General features: G+C 36.4%; 1 protein-coding gene across 1 annotated transcript in view; it reads left to right on the forward strand.

Annotated features, from left to right (window-relative positions):
- Window positions 1–18,832, forward strand: part of TMEM232 (transmembrane protein 232) — an 88,832-nt gene extending 70,000 nt beyond the window's left edge. The window contains exons 14-15 of the mRNA XM_072416098.1: window positions 11,001–11,094; window positions 15,608–18,832. Coding sequence (XP_072272199.1) covers window positions 11,001–11,094; window positions 15,608–15,766 — 253 coding nt within the window. The 3' untranslated portion in view covers window positions 15,767–18,832. The remainder of the gene's footprint in view (window positions 1–11,000; window positions 11,095–15,607) is intronic.
- The last annotated feature ends 945 nt before the right edge of the window (window positions 18,833–19,777 follow it).

The raw sequence follows: 19,777 nt of genomic DNA on the forward strand, positions 1-19,777 counted from the left end.
ATTGTATTGCATTGAGAAACATATGGGGCCTGATTTATTAAAGCTCTCCAAGACTAGGAGAGGATACACTTTTATCAGTGAAGCTGAGTGATCCAGCAAACCTGAAATGTATTTCTTTAAAGTAATTTGCCATTTGTTAGCCAAAGATTTGAATCCGGGACCAGATCCATTCCAGGTTTGCTGGATCCCCCAGCTTTACTAATGAAAGTGTATTTTCTCCAGTCTCAGAGAGTTCAATAAATCAAGGGTATAGACTCATGTTGATGTCGCTGGTTCTAAAATACAGTTTATTATGAAAATGGAAAGGTTTTATTTAAACATTTTTATTAGTGTGTTTATTTAAGGATGGGGAAGACAAAACATTAGCAAATTAAACTTCATTTTTTGGGTCCATTATTTCGATTGTGCAAAAGCACATGTCTTGGAGATATGTAAGAACTTGTTAGAAACCTTAAATATGTTTACATAGTCTTAAAATAATTCATTCTTGCTTGTTTTGTTTCTTTGTTGATGCATATTGAATTAACAACAAAGCTTAGACCATTTTTATTTCCCTAAATTGCAAAGCAGAATGGTTTGTTTACCTGTAGCTTTCCAGCTGTTGTGCAGCTACAGTTTTCATTATCATAATCCATCTAGGGAGCTCCATGACCCACAATATATTTAAGCATCTGGCACAAAGTCCCATCGAGCCAAGCTTTGCTTGAGCTGGCTGCATACATTGGTGATCATATGATCACTGACTACATAAATTAACTCTGTAAAGGAATACAGTATAATGCTTTACACTGTATATGACTTTGGATCCTGTGGATGAATGCAACCATCTCAGTTTATGTTAACAGCTTGTTTTATTATTTTATATTATTTTATTATTATATTTATTATATTTTTATAATTTATAATATAATTATATTTTTATATTATATTTATTATATATTTATTATATTTTATATTTATTTTATTATTATTTTTTCATCTTTAGCCTATATCAATATCCCACATTCAGGTAAAATAACTCTTAGAAGGAAAAAAAGAAGTAGTTGTAATGAGCAATGAGCAACACCTACCTGAAATATATTTTCTTTTGCCTACTGCTAATGCCCCTTCCTAGCCCTTCAGCCTTTTATTCTGAGAATACAGTCTTTAGTTGGGTATTTTCCAGGTTTATCAACCAAGTGGATTAAAAAATATTCAAAGATACATTCCTCCACATTTAAGCTCCCAGGTAAGGGAAATGATAGCAACTCCTGAGTCCCTGTGCTGTAGCATGATCCAAGCTTGAGCTAAGATTAAACAGCAGCCTACACATGAAAGACAGTGTATGCCGACCCATTTTCTATGAAGTATGTTACGGGGGGATCCCCACTCTCCAGATTATCCTACTTGGCCAGTAAGAGAAAATGCTGTCATCCTCTACCAGCCAATCAAAGTGTGAGTTGTGTTACATCAAATAGTGACAAGGAACCAAATTCTGCTACTACGTAAAACATGAGTGCTACATGTACAGTATTGTTTTTACTTTCCATTGGATGTCCAGCAAATGGATGCTCTCAATTGGAATTTCAGCGTTATGATGGTATCATGACAGGTGATCCAGATATTGCTGACAAGGACTGCAGTGCTAGATTACTGGTCTTATTACTGGAAGAGGCATCAGTAAGGGTCATGTGATGGTAGACAACAAGAAATTTGAAAGGAGTTGTAACTTTTTTTCTATCGTGAACAAGACAGAAATTGATAGGAATTTTAAAATGTTGTATTTGTCAAAAGAAACAGGATATACTACAAATACAGTACTGTGCACAGGTGTGTCGTCTCTGTATGTCCGTTTGGGACCTATTCCTCCCGTGGTTGTCACTTACAGGCGTAGCATGTAAAGTGGCATTTCTTATTTTTGTACACCTTATTCGCATTTGCAATTTTCCAGGGAGCATTGTCTACTTGTGAATTGTACTCTAGGCTAAAGGCTTTCCTTTACTCTGAACTCTTTATCTTAGCTTTTACAGTCTTAATATTGGTATAGGAAATCTTTTACTTACACCTCTTAATCATGAAGCGAAGGGGAACTGAATGTCAAATTTAGTAGTGTTACTTGTCTATCAATGAACGCTGCCTTTTCCTCTCTAATGAAACAATTGGAATAATTCCCTTCTGGATAAAATGATGTGCAGATCAATCATACGCAGGATTAAAGGTACATGAGTGGAATTGCAAAATGATGATGTTAAGCATTTAGTAACGTGTAAAGAAGACATTTGTTTCTGTATCATAGCATATTTGAAAATTGCCTGTCATGGGGAATGGCTAGTGATGAGGGAGGATGATTCACTCCTTTCATATTATCTCGTCTCCTTTCTGCTATCAAATTCTTAACGCATTCTTACCTTAATCTGTAAAGCAGGATTTGTTAATAGGCCACTAAAATGGATTTATGTAAAAAGATTATTTATTTATAGATGAATATGTAAATGTTTTGAGACAGTATGATACCAGTAGATACATAGAGGCTAATTATAAACATTTTCACTAAAGATTCACACAACTTCCCTCTAATGAAACAATTTGAATAATTCTCTTCTGGATAAAATCTTGTGCATAATTATATGGAGACTTAAAGGTACATTTACACGTTTTGTTAATAGTGTCAACTGAAACAATGTTCTATTCCTCAGAACTTCCCTAGGTAGAGAACAAAACTGTTCTTGTGATTGGACTTACCTTTACTTTCAGTACAGGTGAAACTGGTGGTCAGGACAATTAAGAACATACATACAAACAGCCAAAAACATGGCAGTCGCTCTTAACCCTCTTTACCCCAAAATATTTTTTCTTTAGGTATACTTTATTATGAAGAAAAAGTTTAGTAATAAAGATGATTTAATAAAGGAATTTAGGACCAGTGAAGGCAACCCTGGAGGGGTAGAGATCGACTTGAACATCATAAACGAGATCAATAATCACCAAGTGCTGCCTCATTTTTTTTTATTGCAGCAAGGCCCCATTAAACATAAGGTCAAAAAGTAAAGAAGGTTCAAATACAACTTAGAAAAATATACCAATACAAATGTGATTGTAAAACAATCCAAAAATGTATATGTATTCTTCTTTTCTTTTTTTAGTCTTGCTGACTTGAGTTTTGGGTTGGCTGGTCTACTACATTCATGCCTGACTAAGCTGAGTATGTGGCTGGCTGGTCTAAACTCATTTCTTTCTAGATTTTTGCCTGGCTGGCTGGATTCGGCTTAGCTGGCTGTAATCAGTCTATGAGAACAACATACATTTTGACCTGTTACCCAAGCAGTGATACACCACTTTACACAATTTTGTAAGTTTCACCTCAGCACTGTCTATACTATCCATCCATCTATTCCAGGACTGTACCCAACCTCTCCAACAGCACATATCCTTTACTACTAAGTACGTCTGTGTAAGCCTAACCTAAACTGCAGCAAATTAAATCCCTGTCATTCCTGGTGGTCTTTTACCAGACCAGAATCCAATACTACAATTATTTTGCAGAATTCGCAAATCCCTGTGGTAGGTGCAGCATAAAGGTATATCAACCCTTGTCCCTTTTTTATCTCAATTGGATGGAGTGAGCTTTGTGAAATTACCACCCATCATACCAAGCGTTGCAGCCACTGTCTGCCTATGGATCAGCATCAGGTATGTTGGACATATTGGGAAGCATGACAGAGGTCGTGACATGATCTGCTGATGGATTACAATCTACCTGTTGCTTTCCCTTGATTTAGGCTCAAACAATCACAATTGTCTTTTTAAACTGTGTGTCCTAGGAGATTGGAAAGGAGATCACATAACAAACCCCCCAAAAAAAACAACACCATCTTAAGAAACAACTTTATTCAAAAGAAACATTTGCTAAAGAAAATATTTATGCAATGTTTGCAAAGTAAATTAACATTGTTCAGGGGATATGTCACTTAGCCTAGTAAATGAGGTAAAACCATCTAACAAAGTGCATGCAAAAATCCTGTTTTTATTTTGTTTTTGGGGGGGATTGGGAATTCTTTGCAAAATTATTTTTTTTTATACATTCAATAATCTAAGGGAAATATCACTTTCAATGGAGTAATTATTTTTGCTTAGTGAACTGTCTACATTACCTTTGTAATTACTTGACTTTTACACAGCTTCTGTTTCAGATGGCAGTGTATCCAAGAATGTTGCAAGAATACCACCCTTTTCCTTAAGACACCTATATCAACCATATCAATACATGAGTTTATTTTAGAGAATAGTAGAATGCTAGTGTGGCTACCTTTATTTTATTTCATACAGAAGTTGGAATTGGGCTGTAAAACATAAAACACAATAATATCATTCACAGTAAACTTTCTATATGTAAGTCTCTGTGTATTAGTTATCTTAAAGGAAACTAACCTGTCAGTAGAGGAGAGATGGAGTTTGTCACTACTGATCTCCTTTGTCTCTTATATGGGCCCAGATGTTGAACTTGGACCAGGGCTACCTTCTGTGTCACCACAAGTGATGATCTTCTAGTTACAAATATAGGGGTTCCAGTGCATGAGTAGCATCTCTTTAAATCAGAATTTTCTACTTCACAATAAGAGCAACTCTTAAAGTCTAAACTCTTCCCCATTTCCATCTGAGCACTCCTTTACATTGAAGTCTCCACTTCACATCTGGTCTTCCCTTTAACTTTAGAGCCCCCTTTACAGCAGACTGCTCACCACCCCTTCACATTTGAGTCCCCAACTTCATATCAGAGCCCCCTCCTACATCAGAATCAGCCCTTTACATCAGAATTCTACATTTAGATAAGGAGTTCCTCTAGACATCTGTAGGTGGAGACCCTCAGCAGTTCACCCATGAGTGTACCATTACTTTCATATGTGTATCATTGTTTCCATAAGTGAGACAATGAGGCTGATTCATCAAGCAAAATCGGAAGCTCGCTCGCGCGCATCGAGCCGCGCATCTCCGGCAGCTTTACACTGGCGAGCTTGCATTAAAAGTCACTGTTCCTCTAAAAAAGCATTCTTTCTAATGGCACACATATTACCCTTAGCCCTAAAAAAAAATGTTTGCGCTGTTTAAATGTTTAAAACATTTATGTGCGCCAAGAAAAAAGCATATTTTATAATCACTAATTGGCGGATGCGCGACCCCTATTGCCCATTTTGTTATGAAGGCAAGCATCCGGCTTGGCAGTGAGATGCGACTGAACGAGCGCATATGACTCCAGCCCGCGGTAAACCGGCTCGATATAACGGCGCGAAAGTACGCGCGACCAGTGAGCGCGGATTTCATTGATAATATAGGCCCAATGATGGAATCAGGACTCCTGAATATAATTTTTTCTGTTGGTCAGTATAATGGTTACAAACCAGAATGCAGGTCTGACAGCCAAATGAAATTGTCATAAGGAGGTTAGCAATGTCAGCTTCCATATTTTCCATATTTTAATATCCTTAGGACTAGGCTACCCAGCAGTTAGACTTCCTGTGGACAGCTTGACAACATGTGGAAATCAATGTGTTGAAATAGAGGATTGCTAACAGGAGGCTAAATCACCCAGTAGCATGCATAGTTTGACCTTTACACTAGTTTTGAGATAAGAAAGACAAATGTAGCCTATGAGTACACACCATAGCTAATAATATACTGCCCACTATTTATTACAAGCATCAAGTTCATTGCCAAGCGATTGAATTGGATAAGAATCAAACTTCATGAGCACTAATTTGCAAGGTTGCATTCCCGATAATTAGGTTCACTTTCTAAATACTGAAGTTAGGCTTTGGCATTGTTCTTGAAAGTATACATGTTGCCTTGTGTGAGTGACTTTGAATTGTGTTCATATACCATTGTTCATGAAAGAAATTAGAGCTATTGTCTTTGTCTTATGTCTATTGCAAAAATAATTAAAGACATCAGAACTAGAAGTGTATTCAACTGACAGATTCGGAAGAAATCAAAGGCCTTTAATTAACCCACCAACTATCTGAAGAACTAATAATGACAAATACTACCATATTTAATATGTTGTAATCTCAAAAATCCCCATATTTTTCTCTCCTTTTATCATTGTTTACATGTACTTTTTTCTTACTCTGAAATTTGATGACGTTTGTGTCATTTTTTTCAGTATCATCTTTAACAAAAACAGCTCTGTGGCTAATCAGTAATCCTAAATTATAGCATTAAGCTCCTGAGTGCATGTTCTTCAACAGATATTGTGTTTTTTCTCTGATTGCAGATTTTTCCTTCAAGGATATGTAGTTTTCTTTCAAAACATGGGGGAGAATTTGCAGCTTTCAAACGTACATTCATGAGAAAAAGCATCCTGTTTAGGTTTTACACATACGAACATAAAGAAATAAAGCCATGTATGAAAAACTAAGTACGTACTTTTAATCAGTAGCTTGCAGAACCAACTTTAGCATCAGGTCGTTGTTTAGTCATCAAGTAGTTGTTTTCTGTATGACTTTATCAGTCTCTCAAATTATTGTGGAGGAATTCTGGCCTGCTCTTTACAATATTGCTTTAGTTCTTTGTGGTGAGTGGGCATTTGTTTATACACAGCTCTCCTAATATCCCACCATGGCATTTTGATTAGATTAAGGTCTGGTCTTTGACAGGGCTATTGCAACACTTTCATTCTTTTCTTTTTTAACCATTCTGTTATAGGTGCCCAGGTCACGTGGCTGCAAAACAAGTCCACATCATCACCCCTCCACCACTGTGCTTGACAGTTTATATGATATGTATGTTCTGATTTACTATACTTCAATCATTGTACTATATCTCTAAAATACACGATTATTGATCTTCTTCAACTGCTATATTACCAACTATTATAGTGGAAATGTACTAACTATAGGCTAAGTGGTGTTGTGATTTAGTCCCTAAAATTTATACAATATGTGTAGTTTGCCTTTGCGGGGTATTGCCAACCCCAAATCAAAGAATTTATGAAATAGAACATAGGGTTTTTGGCAACAAAGTATTGTATTGATAAACTCTCTAAATACAATACAAATCAAACAATAGAAATCGAACAAAGCCAATCCAGCACATGCCCCATATTGTTGGGACTAGATACATCCTCTCCTATCTCGACTCTGTAACTTCTTAAGCCTGACTTCTCAATTCATTCTTTCCTTGTGGTATGTCCAACATTTGGTTTTTTTCACACTTTTCATTACCTTTATACTATTCTCTGACCTTACATAATTCACTCATGTCTACCCATTACATATATAGGCAGCAACTACTGTGTGGGAAATCCTTTTCATTATAATCTTGGTGAAGTCTACCATGGGTAATTCGTGGACTGTGGATGTGAGTTCAACATCTTATCTCATTCATTGTTTTTCTGTACTGTACTTATATACATATATTTTTATTTTGCCTTATGGTATTGTGACCTTGATGTAAATCTATGTCATGTTTCCCATTGGGAGACAATGCCCTATACCAATTTTCCCAGCATTCCACACATATGAAGGTACTCTTTAGTACTCTAATATTTATTTTGTTAATAATGTCACAAGATTATATGAACACTATTTACTTTTTTATATTATGATTGATCTGTGTTTGCCAATATTTATATTATTATTTTCAGCGCCTAACAGTGTTCCGCTTACGAGCGACTACCCCTGAGGAAGCTTACATCGGGGGGAATGTGTCGGTAATGCGTTCACACATTTGCAATCTTTTAATTTCCTTTTGCTGATTTCGTACTAATGGGACTTTGATGCTAACCCACCTATTGTTTATATTTATTAGTTGCTTATTGTCCCGATTTTTGGCCAGTAAATTGTGTTACTTTGTTATCCTATCTTGTGAGATTAAAATATTGTTTGATTTGTATTGTATTTTGAGAATATATTATTAATACAATACTTTCTTGCCAAAAAACCCCTCTGCTTGTTCTATTTTGGGTAAATGTACTAAACAATTATGAACCTGTGTTTTTATTGACCTATACAAGTGTTTTTTTGTACACTTGTCTTTGTACACTTGTTTTATATAGTTAATCAAATTAAGTAAATGTATTTTTAACTTTAACATTTTTAACTGATAACATTAAGGTCCCTTTTATGGGTCTGTATTCTGTAAGTAACATAAGGGAAAAGGCATTGTTTAGTAAAAATCAAGTTATGAGCAGGTCAAAAGCAGAGACTAAAGTTCAATACTGGAACATTCACAAGTATGTTGTTGTGTTAGGTGGAAGAAGTAAAAGAATCATGGGTCAAGGCAAATGCCAGGATTGACACAGTTTAATTACAGTCAATCTGTGCAATATCAACTATCGGAGATCAACAAAACACACAAACTATGTGCATTTAGTGGTCCGCGAGAAAATTTTGGTGGTCCGCGGCTCTGCCCGGTGCAACCCCGAGCGGGGTCAGGAGAAGAACCCCGCTGGGGGGACACACTGGCCAGAGCTGCGGACCACGTCCCCAGTACAGTTCCGAGGCTCAGTGAAGTGGTCCGGTTGTGTCCATGGACACAACCCGCCACTCTCCCATTGCAGGCTCAGATATGCGATAGGAGAGTGGGTGGGGCTATGTCATAATGAGGTCACTCTGAGAGTTTCTCCCCCCTTGAGTGACACCCGGCTCCCCGCGCATGTGTGGTCGGGAGCTGGTGATTTTAGTGGTCTGTGGGACCGAAATGGTTGGAGACCACTGCTCTATAGTGGTCAACCAATGGCAGACATTAAAATGACTGAGCATCAATGAGGCACCCTATGGAGAGGAAATCTTAATAACCTCATGGAACCAAGGAATGGTTTGGATGACATCTATCCTTCAAATCCGTAAAATGTTACATGTAAGGCTGTAGCCAAAGTTATTCCAGTGTGTTAAATATATATCAATCAAAAACATAGGTAGTTTTAAAAGTGATGTAAAACTTTTCTTTGCTCAGATCAGACATATGAGAAGTTTGTGAAGATGTTATACGCTATAGAACACACTGATTATAAGGGGGTCCTATATTTGGTTATAGATTTAATGTTTCAAGGCTTTTTTGAGCAAACATTTATTTTCAGTTAGGATTTTTAGTGTGTGATTGGTTCCTCTTGGGAAATCATCTTTTGTTTTGTTTTTGGTTTGAGCAGGGACTGAATGATCACTAATTTACAGTACATCGTGTTAAATATGCAAGAAAAGGACATGAAGCTGTTTGATATGCCAGACACTGAAGAGCCCTTGTTAGACATGTAGCTAGCTCAAATGTTGGTGACAGCAAGCACAAGAGAGGAACGACAAAACCAGAAATAAATACAATTATGCAAAGTGTTTGGAGAAGATGCATAGCACATTTCCTATTAAATCCACAAAAGGAAATGTGTATTTCTTGTGCATATAATAAGCATTAAAGAATTCCGCTAACCACTATTTATATTGCAAATAGGCTTTTAGCATTACATTGTTTAATTTGAGAAAATAACCTTTACATTTCTTTTGTCTGCCTTTACATGTAGAGAAATTAGACATTTTCTCCACATCCATTCATTTTCAACATGCCAGAGCTGCACTGGTCTGGGCTAGGAAAAACAAAACGGGGTTCCCACAATGCAGTGTGGGGTTAGCCAGCTTTATTTTTGTGTGAATTGTGTTTTATACTGTAATTCTGTTGATCGCTGGCGAGAGATGCATACGTCCTGGCATCATGACCAACGTATCGTACCGCATATAGTCTTACGTTTTGGCTTCCGCACAAAACTTCCATATTAGTATCGTCATCCTTAGTTCGAAATATCGTAACTTTAGCAATCGTAACTCAAGGAGCATCTGTATTTTCTCTGTGTGCTTCTTCTAGTAATGCATTTCTTGTCCTAGGATGACAACATTCACCCATCTATAGCAGAATAACTGAAACAAGATACTGTTACTAGGGAACCACACTTCTTCTGTTGCCCACAACATGTAAGTGTGGTACTGTAGTCCACAATGTTATCAGCACACAAGATATGAAGTTATCGGCACAAAAGATTTCTTGCCGCACCAACATGTATTTTTCCACTAATCGAACAGATATAACAAATTATTTTCTATGGTATTAAAAATATAACAAAAGACTGCAAATAAGTTCATTGTTAGGGTCTACATGATAAATTCATGTTTCATTAAAGTCGAACTAAACTAAGTGTATACTCACCTGTCCCCATTCTTGTGTGGGCATTGGCATGTTCTTCTACTCCTTGTTCTGATCTATGGCCATTTTGATTGGCCACACCAGGATGACATAACTCCCACACAGGCACACAGGAGTTCATTTAGTCCCAACACGCACAGGTAAAGCGGAAAAAAAAAAAAACCAAATATATAGTCAAGTTTTACGTTTCCTTTTAGATGTTATTTTTGATCCAACTAGAGTAATTTCAAATGGAAACCCTAAACCATTGCCCAAATACTTTTACTATATTGTGATTTTTTAATGAACACCCATAAAAACAAAACTAAATATTGATTACCAAGTATTCATTTTAAGACAATCCATGTGTGACACCCCAAGTTGAATATCTAAACCTATCATATATAATTCTTCTTTTTATCTATGGCCATTTTGATTGGCCACACCAGGATGACATAACTACCACACAGGAGTTCATTTAGTCCCAACACCCACAGGTAAAGCTAGTGATGATCATGTAAATAGATACCTAAAGAAAACCTATTTTAAGAGAAGTGCAGAGGCTTCTGTTGCTGACCTTCTTGTAAAAATGCTAGTTGCCTAGCTGTTATATACTTTCTGATGCACTGATCTGAAACAAGCATGTACTGTAAATCTGAAGAGTGAAAATGAAGTGGTCCTGATCTGACCTACATGTTTCAGGTCAGTGACTCAGAAAGTTCTGATACCCCTGGATCAGCATGCCAACCACACAATATAAGGCAGACTACATAGTGTAACCTGTTTTTAAGATACAGTAAAAATGTGTTTAATGTTTTTACATGGTTATACTTTTTTAAATGTATTTGTATTTTTAACAGGCAAGAACTTATGTTTGATAAGCCATCTCCCCCTCCACCAATAGACTTCATCACACGCACAAGTATGGATTTACGAAAAGTTATGGAAGATCAGGTAACAAGGGGTCTAAAAACAACAGTGAAATGGAATATTCAATTATAAGTATTTATTCAATAATAAATTGTCTAAACTAAAAATGACAACAATGTAAATTAAGAAACAAACCATTCCTAGCTTAACCATTACCTAATTTCATTCATTAAATAGGAAGGAAAATTTGATGGCACCTAAATACCATGTATTTCTATGACATCCTTTTCTGGATGAATCAAGTCTGCATAATTTATTGTCTAACATGTCACAATAAACAGTAAAAATATATTTTATATATTTATTTTTCAAAAAGGTTTTTGCTTTTACAGCAGCACTTGTATTCCAATTAGTAATTTAGCCTAGGCTGAGATACTGTAATCAGTCTTATTTACCCTAATGATCAACATTATAACTTTATAGCAGTGTAGAGGATAGAAAGCTACAGCCACAAACTAAACAGGATTAACTTTTTTTTTTTTTTTTACTTTTAGGTCAGCATTTCAGTTAATGAAGTAGATGCTGACCCTTGATAATGCCTAAAATAAAGATAGTTCCATCCTTCTGAATAGAAAAGAACACTAAAGCATTATTAAGGGCGCTGTGATCTCTGCTACACCTACATGTGCTACATTTCCATATTACATAGAGAGCATGGCATGTGGGAACATAACTGGAACTGTCAAAATCCAGCCCCTCCTATGTAATGCAGTGTGTGATAAGTAACACAGTGTAACAATACATTGTTAAAAGTAAAACATAAAGGAAAATTAAAGTAGTGGTTCATTCATTTAGGCTTAGTCTACACAGACGTTTTCCGTAGGGTTTAACATGAGGCTTTAAAAGCCCAGGTTTGAAATCCCCATGCATTCCAATGGGCTAATCTACACCAGGACGTTTCCTTGAGGTGCGTTTATGAGCAGTGACTATAACGTTTCTTGCAATGTTTAAAAATGTAAAACGCGGGGTCTACACTGGAAGATGCCAAAAAACGCGGGTAAACGCTTCCATTGTTTTCAATGCGGTGTTTTCCCGCGTTTATAAGCACTTGAAACGTAAACGCATGAAACTGTGGGAAAAATGCAGGAAAACACAGCATAGATGCTTTCCAGCATTTTAAAGGCAAGCTTTAAAACGCTAATAAGCGTGCATAAAAATCCATATAAATGCAGTGGGAACATTTACATGTGCTTTTAAAAATATCAGTGTAGACCCAGCCTTTAATAAATAACCTGCATGTGAGCTCACAGATGAGTGAATTAGTCATATGCAGCAAAACATAAAAGCACCCTTTGCTCAAAGTACACATTTAGCCAGCAGATAAGCTTTATACCTCCAATAAACCATAAAGTTAGTTCTTTGGGCCCGATCTATTAAAGCTGTCCAAAGCTGGAGAGAATACACTTTCATCAGTGAAGCTGGGTGATCCAGCAAACCTGCAATGGATTTTCCTAATAGTCATTTGCTATTTGCTAGCAAGTGTTTTAAATTCTGGACCAGATCTGTTCCAGGTTTGCTGGATCACCCAGCTTCACTAAAAGTGTATCCTCTCCAGCCAGGGGGGTTTTAATAAATCTGGCCCTATGTATCCAACAATATGAAGGTAAACCCTTGAGCCAACATCAACCAATTGTATTTTTAGGTCTTTATAATTGTGGAAGCTAAACACAATCAAACTAAACAAGAACCGCAACAATAATGAAACAAGTGTGTAAATGGACAAAAAGCCCATAAGTGAACCTGCCCAAGGTTGCCCTTGGCTCCTAAACCTACGGGATGCAGGACAAGATCAGTTTAGCTGCACTGTCAAGAACACAAGCCTTCAGACCAGGTTTAGGAACAAGAAAAGACTCCCAAGCCCCCCAACTCTAATAAGTGTTAAACACTGCCCCTAATCAACCTTCTTCCTTTCTGAATACATTCACCAGTCCTTTATGCAAACAGATTTAGTGGTCTGCCAAAGATTCATTCGAGAAATGTAGAGGGATGATCAGGTGTAGAGTGTTTGTTTCACATCTGAATTTTCCATCTAGATGTTCCTCCTATCACAACTAGATGAATGGAAGCACTTGTGTTTTGAGGGAAATGGGGAGAAGTCTTAGCTAAACCTATGTAGGGAATGTCTAATTCTAGGACTGATAACAAGTGCATTTGGGCATAGAGGTCTTATGGGAACTGCCACCGAGGATATTAAATTCAAGGGGTAAACGGAAACAATGTTCTCCTTGTTCCTTGACCTCGTGCAGACGCAGACAAGATAATTAGGAACAAATCAGTGTATACAGTACCCTGAGTTTTTGATCACAGCACAGTGCAAAAAAGCCAGAGGTAAGAAGGTATATAATTACAAATTTGCTTGTTGTCCCTGAATATATTAAAAAAGGGTTTTAAAAGTACAATTAGTCATTAAGTGCACAAAATACCCTGCAGTCTATACTGTGTTGTTTCTGGGCTATTCTTTGCTAATTAATAGGATCTTCAGCAAATTTCTAACATCTCTCTAATTATTTTTAAACTATGCAATGCCAAAAGCCAATTACTGAATTATTAATTTGTTTATAACATTTATTAAATGTAACATGAAACTGCAAGATGGCAAGTCGAAGCTCACAATGTAAAAACAGGGCTATTAATTAGGTATTGTTTTGTTCTTAAAAATGGGATATCAAATGTATCTCACATATGCATTTGGTGGATTCAGTCCAATTAGTGCCCCACACTTTTCGGCTTAAACATGTCCTGTCATTCTGTTATATTATTAAATTCATTAGGATGGTCATATAATCCAGCCAAAAATTAACTAACAATCTTTCATTAAACCAGACATTCACAGCACACAAAGCATTTATATATAAAAAGAACAGCCGTAAAGTTCTACTTACTCGCCATTGGTCTATTGTCAAAAACTGTTATATAATAAACTGTTGTTTTTTTTTTATAAAAGTAATATGCACAAGGGTTCACAGAGAACTTGATGCATTTCACATGGAAGTTTTTTTATGAAATATTTTTTATGAATGAGCTCTTACATGTAAAATGCATATCGGCTCCTGTTATAATGTCTGTACCCTTGTGCATATTCCTTATATAAAACACAAACAGTGAGATAGTACAATATTTACAGTTTTTCTTACATATACATACATTCGTTTCATACATATACATATTATGGACAAGGCATGGTTAGATGTTAGAAAGTGTCTTGCAGTGTGGTATGTGGTGTCAGGTTCTTGGTGGAGGTTTGGTGACAGTCATATAAACACATATATACTCATTTACCCACAGTAAATATCACATTTACTGCATTTAACATTTTTGGAATACTGTTTAGTTTGGTTTCAATACGCTTTTATTAAGGTTTTACAGAAGAAAATTTATAATTCAGCATATTAATAATTATTCAAGGCAGTGTGTAACAAGTATACAAACATAAACAGTACTACACAATCAGTCAAGGCTGTTGGTCAGGCTTTTCAAAATTTAAGGCACATAGGGCCAACTATTAATAATATTATTATTATTATTAATAATATTACACAGTATTTATATAGCACCATCATATTATGCAGCACTGTACAAAGTCTATAGTCATGTCACTAGCTGTCCCTCAAAGGGGCTCACAATCTAGTGTCCCTATCACAGTCTTTATTACAGTCTAAGGTAAATTTTGTGGGGTAACCAATAAACCTAACTGCATGTTTTTGGAATGTGGGAGGAAACCGGTATACCCAGAGGAATCCTACGCAAACACGGGGAGAACCTGCAAACTACATGCAGATAGTGTCCTGGCTGAGATTCAAACCTGGGACCTAGCGCTGCAATTGCCAGAGCACTTCTGGATAGTTTATAGGCTTCTGGGTATAGGTCCGTAATATTGCCCTTGGGGCTGATCCTTAAGGGGCATCCCCCAGTGGAGGTAGCCCCCTTCCCACCCTACCTACCAGGTCGGCTGGTTGTGTACAATATCCCTGAGTAATATTTAAAGTGCCAAAAATTTCAGAGGAAGAAAATGAAAGAAAGAAGAGAAAAAGGAGTGAGTGTGGGGGGTATTTGGATGGGTGTAGGGTTTGGGGGATTGTTGTCAGGTCTTACAAGCCTTAGATAATAGTACCCTAATGGAGGCATACTGTTTAGTTTGAGAGATTAGTAAACATTCACTTTAGTTTTTGTTTTTTAGAATATTGACATGCACATGCCATGGTGCACTGCATGGAAGTAAGAGGCATGCGCTGGAGTATAGCTATCAGAACAACTTATCCTTGCCCTTCTCTAGTAAATCAGGCAATCTGTCATGACAGTTCTTGTGAACTAGAGTGAACAATGGTTCACTAACTAACTTGTCTTGTTTGACTGCAATGTCCCTTTACTTTTTTCCTTTTTATATAAAAAGAAGCGTATCCCCTAAAGCTTATCCTGTTCCAATATGTAGGATTTTTACATCAAACAATTTGCAATAAGAGGAAATTAAGGATGTACATGATGTATTATTGGAATGATATATTATTTGAAATATTGATTTTACGTTGTTTTTCAATAGTGGGACAAAGAGCTGAAAACAAGAATGGAAAGGGAAGAGAAAGAAAGGAAACAAGAACAAATAGAAAATGCAAAAAGGGAAGAAGAACATTTCAAAGAAGTAATGAAACGGCGGGAGGAAAAACTAAAGAAGACAAGCAAGCCTTATGAGCTTCCTTAAATTATTGATATAAAGATAATACCAGGACTGCATCATACATGTATTTACTATGAGTACATATTAAACACACCAATTGATACTGATATATTCTAATATGGGTTGCCCTGCATCATGGTATCCCAACAATATATTTATCTGGTCCCAAGTAGTGCTTTCTTAGATCCAATGAAATGAAGGAGACAGGTTGGCCATTGGCACGATCTTCTATTTTAGAGTGCAGTAATAAAAAAAAAAAATAAAAGATGTAGAGACACAAGTAGTACTTCATGCAATTACTTTAAATTGGTGCTTCAGGTGATGGGTTGGGCTAATTAGCAATGCATGGGGTTTGTGTGATTGGAAGGGATAGCAATGTTTAGTGCAATTTAATATGACCTATAGAGTTAATAAACTAAATGTTTAACTGCTAGCTAAATATTAATAATTTTAAATAAATAGTAAATCAGCTAAATATTGTTGTAGTGCTTTTCTAGTAATCAATGCTTGCCACAGGATATTTCATTTTCATAATTTTTTTGTCACCACAGTCCTGGGCTACATCAGTAATTTTCAATGATATGCCCAGTTATCTCATTAGCAGCATTAATTGCTGTGTTTTTAAGGTGGCTGACTACAAATCACTGAATCTCCAAGTACTAGGAGATTTGATGGGTTATGTAGCTATAGCCTAAAGGTGCAGGAGAAGACAGAAGATATGTTCAGGCCGACTGGTAGCAATAGAAATGGATTACTGCTGTGCAGTTCATCCTATATTGTGGTTTGTTGAGTAAGTAGTTCTAGCACTTTTGTATTGAATGAAGACAGTATAAGAATTTATTCCTCTTTAAGACCATCATCATTCAGCAGTGAGTGAATGTGGTGAACAGAACATAATTGGTGGAACCATCTAACTGCACCTGAATGTTTTTATATCATCATAAAAAGCAGAAATAAAGGCTATAAGAAAATGCAGGATCTTTCACTGTAGGCTCTGTCCCTTCTAAATTCAGTTTTAACTTCCTTTAAAACAATTCCTCCAGGTTCATTACGTCTTCATATCAAGCCTTTTCTTTTTTTCTGGTTGACTATATTTAAAAAAATGAAACCTGAAAGATTTAAACTGCAACATTCTATATTTCATAGCAGAGGGAAAAACAATGCCAATAAGCATAAGGGATAATAGACATATAAAGACTTCGCTTTTACGTTTCAGGCCTTGGCAATGGGCCTGGGACTGAGGGCCTGATTTATGAAAACTCTCCAACGCTGAGAAAGTACACCTTTAGAAGTGAAGCTGGGTGATTTAGAAAACATGGAATAGATTTTTTAAAAATTTGCTAGCAAACGTTTTAAATCCGGGACCAAATCCATTCCAGATTTGGTGGATCACTCAGCTTCACTGATGAAAATGTATTCTCTCCATCTTTTGGGGAACTTTCATAAATCAGGGCCTGAAACTTTTCAATCCTTTTCAATTTCTATGTGCTCTGCCATTAAAGCATGTCAAAAAGTTCAGCAGATGAGATCTTCCTATGATAGGTCCCTCTACATTTAGACACCTCTACAGGGGAATTTCAGGTCTGGTCATTTGGGCTGCACAGAAGGGTTAGGATGTTAGCTTATATTGTGCAGGATGATGGATCAAATAAAGCATTTTCTCCAGTTATCTGTAAGGTATATTCAGTTATATCATGTATACTGTGCTCAATTTGGTATGGTGGGTGTATCCTTCCAAATGTCTACCACTGATTTATTTCTCTCCACTAATAAAATGGTATCCATGCTTTACAAACTCATCCACATTTTTCCACCAATTTGAATTGATGTAGAGATATCTGGCTACCTATTTTCTGGATATGGGTGGAGATGACTGTGATGGTGTTTGTCAATTTCTTTTTACCTTTAGAACCATTTTGGTTCTAGATAGGTGAAGTATAACTTCATTCAAAGAATTTATCTCATGCCAGCTATGCTTGCTATAATTTTTCTATTCATTTCATCCTCCTGCTTGATGTTGCTCTCAGCCTCAAGTCAGTTTTCTTCAGATTTTTGCTCCTGGCCAGTCATGGAGTCTTTGTGGCAGGACGTTGTTGACTGCTTCCCAGCTCATCTCCATTTCTTTCCTAATTACTATTGCAGTTTGCTGATTATGTCTGGTTGAGACTCTGACACCCACTGTGGCAATTAGAACTTTCCTGTACCTCCTTTTTACTATGTGAGGAAAACAATACTCTTGGCCTTCTCCACTCACCCTGAAGGCCTGAAACCCCCTAATTAGTGCATTAATCCATTTGTATAAAGCTACTTATGCAAGCAGGATACAATTTGCAAAATGTAATAGCACATGGGGGAGTTAGACAAATTGCACAAGTACTGAAACTCTATAGCACTTACGTATTTTATCTTGAGTTTTTCTTCTACGAATCATGAATGGAATGAAAGGGAATCTCTGTATTTGGTATTAATGTTCTTCTGGCACTCTTTGTAGTCAAAATTGTCCAGTTGTCCAATTGCACCAAGAGGTAACAAATTCATCTAATTTTTATTCCATCTGTAACTCTGAAATAAGCTGGTAATATCATTGCCCAGAGGAAGCAATAGCATTAACTATATAATAATATAATGAATGATTCTTATGTTGTGCTGCAGAATCTAAAGACATCTGTGTTTTTTTTGTTTGTTATTTTTGGTTTAAGCTGCCTGCAGTCAAATTATTTGCATACATATAAGGCCTCTAATATTTTCATGACTTGAACTGGAATTTAGTGAAAATCATGGCAGCATTTATAAGACCCTAGGTTATTGTGAGTAATAAAGTTCGATTTTTTTCAAATGCACTATCGTGTGATCTTTTGTCAGATGCCAAGCCATCTGTCTACATCATCATCAAGGTCTACATTGAACTAATTCTGCAATCTATGAGGTCATGGTTGGTTTCACTTTGCTATCTCCATTTACATTTTCACTGGGATTATCCTTGGCATATTAGCAGTATTTCACTCATGCCAATGTGTTCTGCTTTGTTGTATTGCAATTACGTTTTCCAGGTTAAGTGTATGGTCTCAAATTTTTAAACTTGTGCCAAGATTAACTGGTAAAAAAAAATCTGCTTCACCACTGTCTGAGCCCAGGAAAACCTTGTTATATATATACTGTAAGGCAGGGGCGCTCACACTTTCTTTGCTTGCAAGCTACTTTTAAAATGACCAAGTCAGAATGATTTACCAACAATAAAAACCTTGACCTCATAACACCTGTGTGGTAGAGTTTCTTTTGAAAGGCAGGGCTCTGTGATCTACTCGCATTGCCTTTGCAATCTACCGGTAGATCACTATCCACCTGTTGGGCACCACTGCTGTAGGGTGTGTACTTCTACTTCTTCTCAAGCAAAATAGATAACTATGGAGACCTGTGACCCTCTGTTCTTTTTAAGCCTACTCAGCAGATTTTGATTTTTATCCACCGAATTTAAACATTATTTGTTGTTACTATTTTGCCTAGGGTACTCAGATTTTATTTTTTATTTTTTTTAAGATTTTATTATTATCTGTAATTTCTATTGCACTCAGTAATATTGCAAACAGTATTACATTATAAGGCAGTGATTTCTTTCAAACATTTGCTGATTTCAAATGGCAAACCTCCTATTGTATTGATGGTTAGAATGGTGACCTGTCACATCTGATCCCACTTGCCTATCTGCATCTAGAGATGCAAACTGTGAAAAGTAGTAATGGATGGCTGCTGAATGTGTGAATGAGTCCAAGCACGCACATATGTCAGGCTTTTATATTTTGTATAAGTATACCCCATAGAGATCCTTGTGTCAGTGATGAGTTAACAGCTCCCTAGGTCTAAGATACATGAATAAGAGACGGAACATTAATAAATTATTATTGTACTTATTTAACCCAGTTGCGTTCACTCTTCTGATCCAGAGCTTTCATTTCATCTAAAGCTACACATTTTCTATTTTGTAGAAATAAGTCTGCAGATTAGTACTCTGGATTTCAGCAGCACATTTTTGACACA

The sequence above is a fragment of the Pyxicephalus adspersus genome, chromosome 6, assembly GCF_032062135.1.
Source record: "Pyxicephalus adspersus chromosome 6, UCB_Pads_2.0, whole genome shotgun sequence".
NCBI lineage: Eukaryota > Metazoa > Chordata > Amphibia > Anura > Pyxicephalidae > Pyxicephalus > Pyxicephalus adspersus.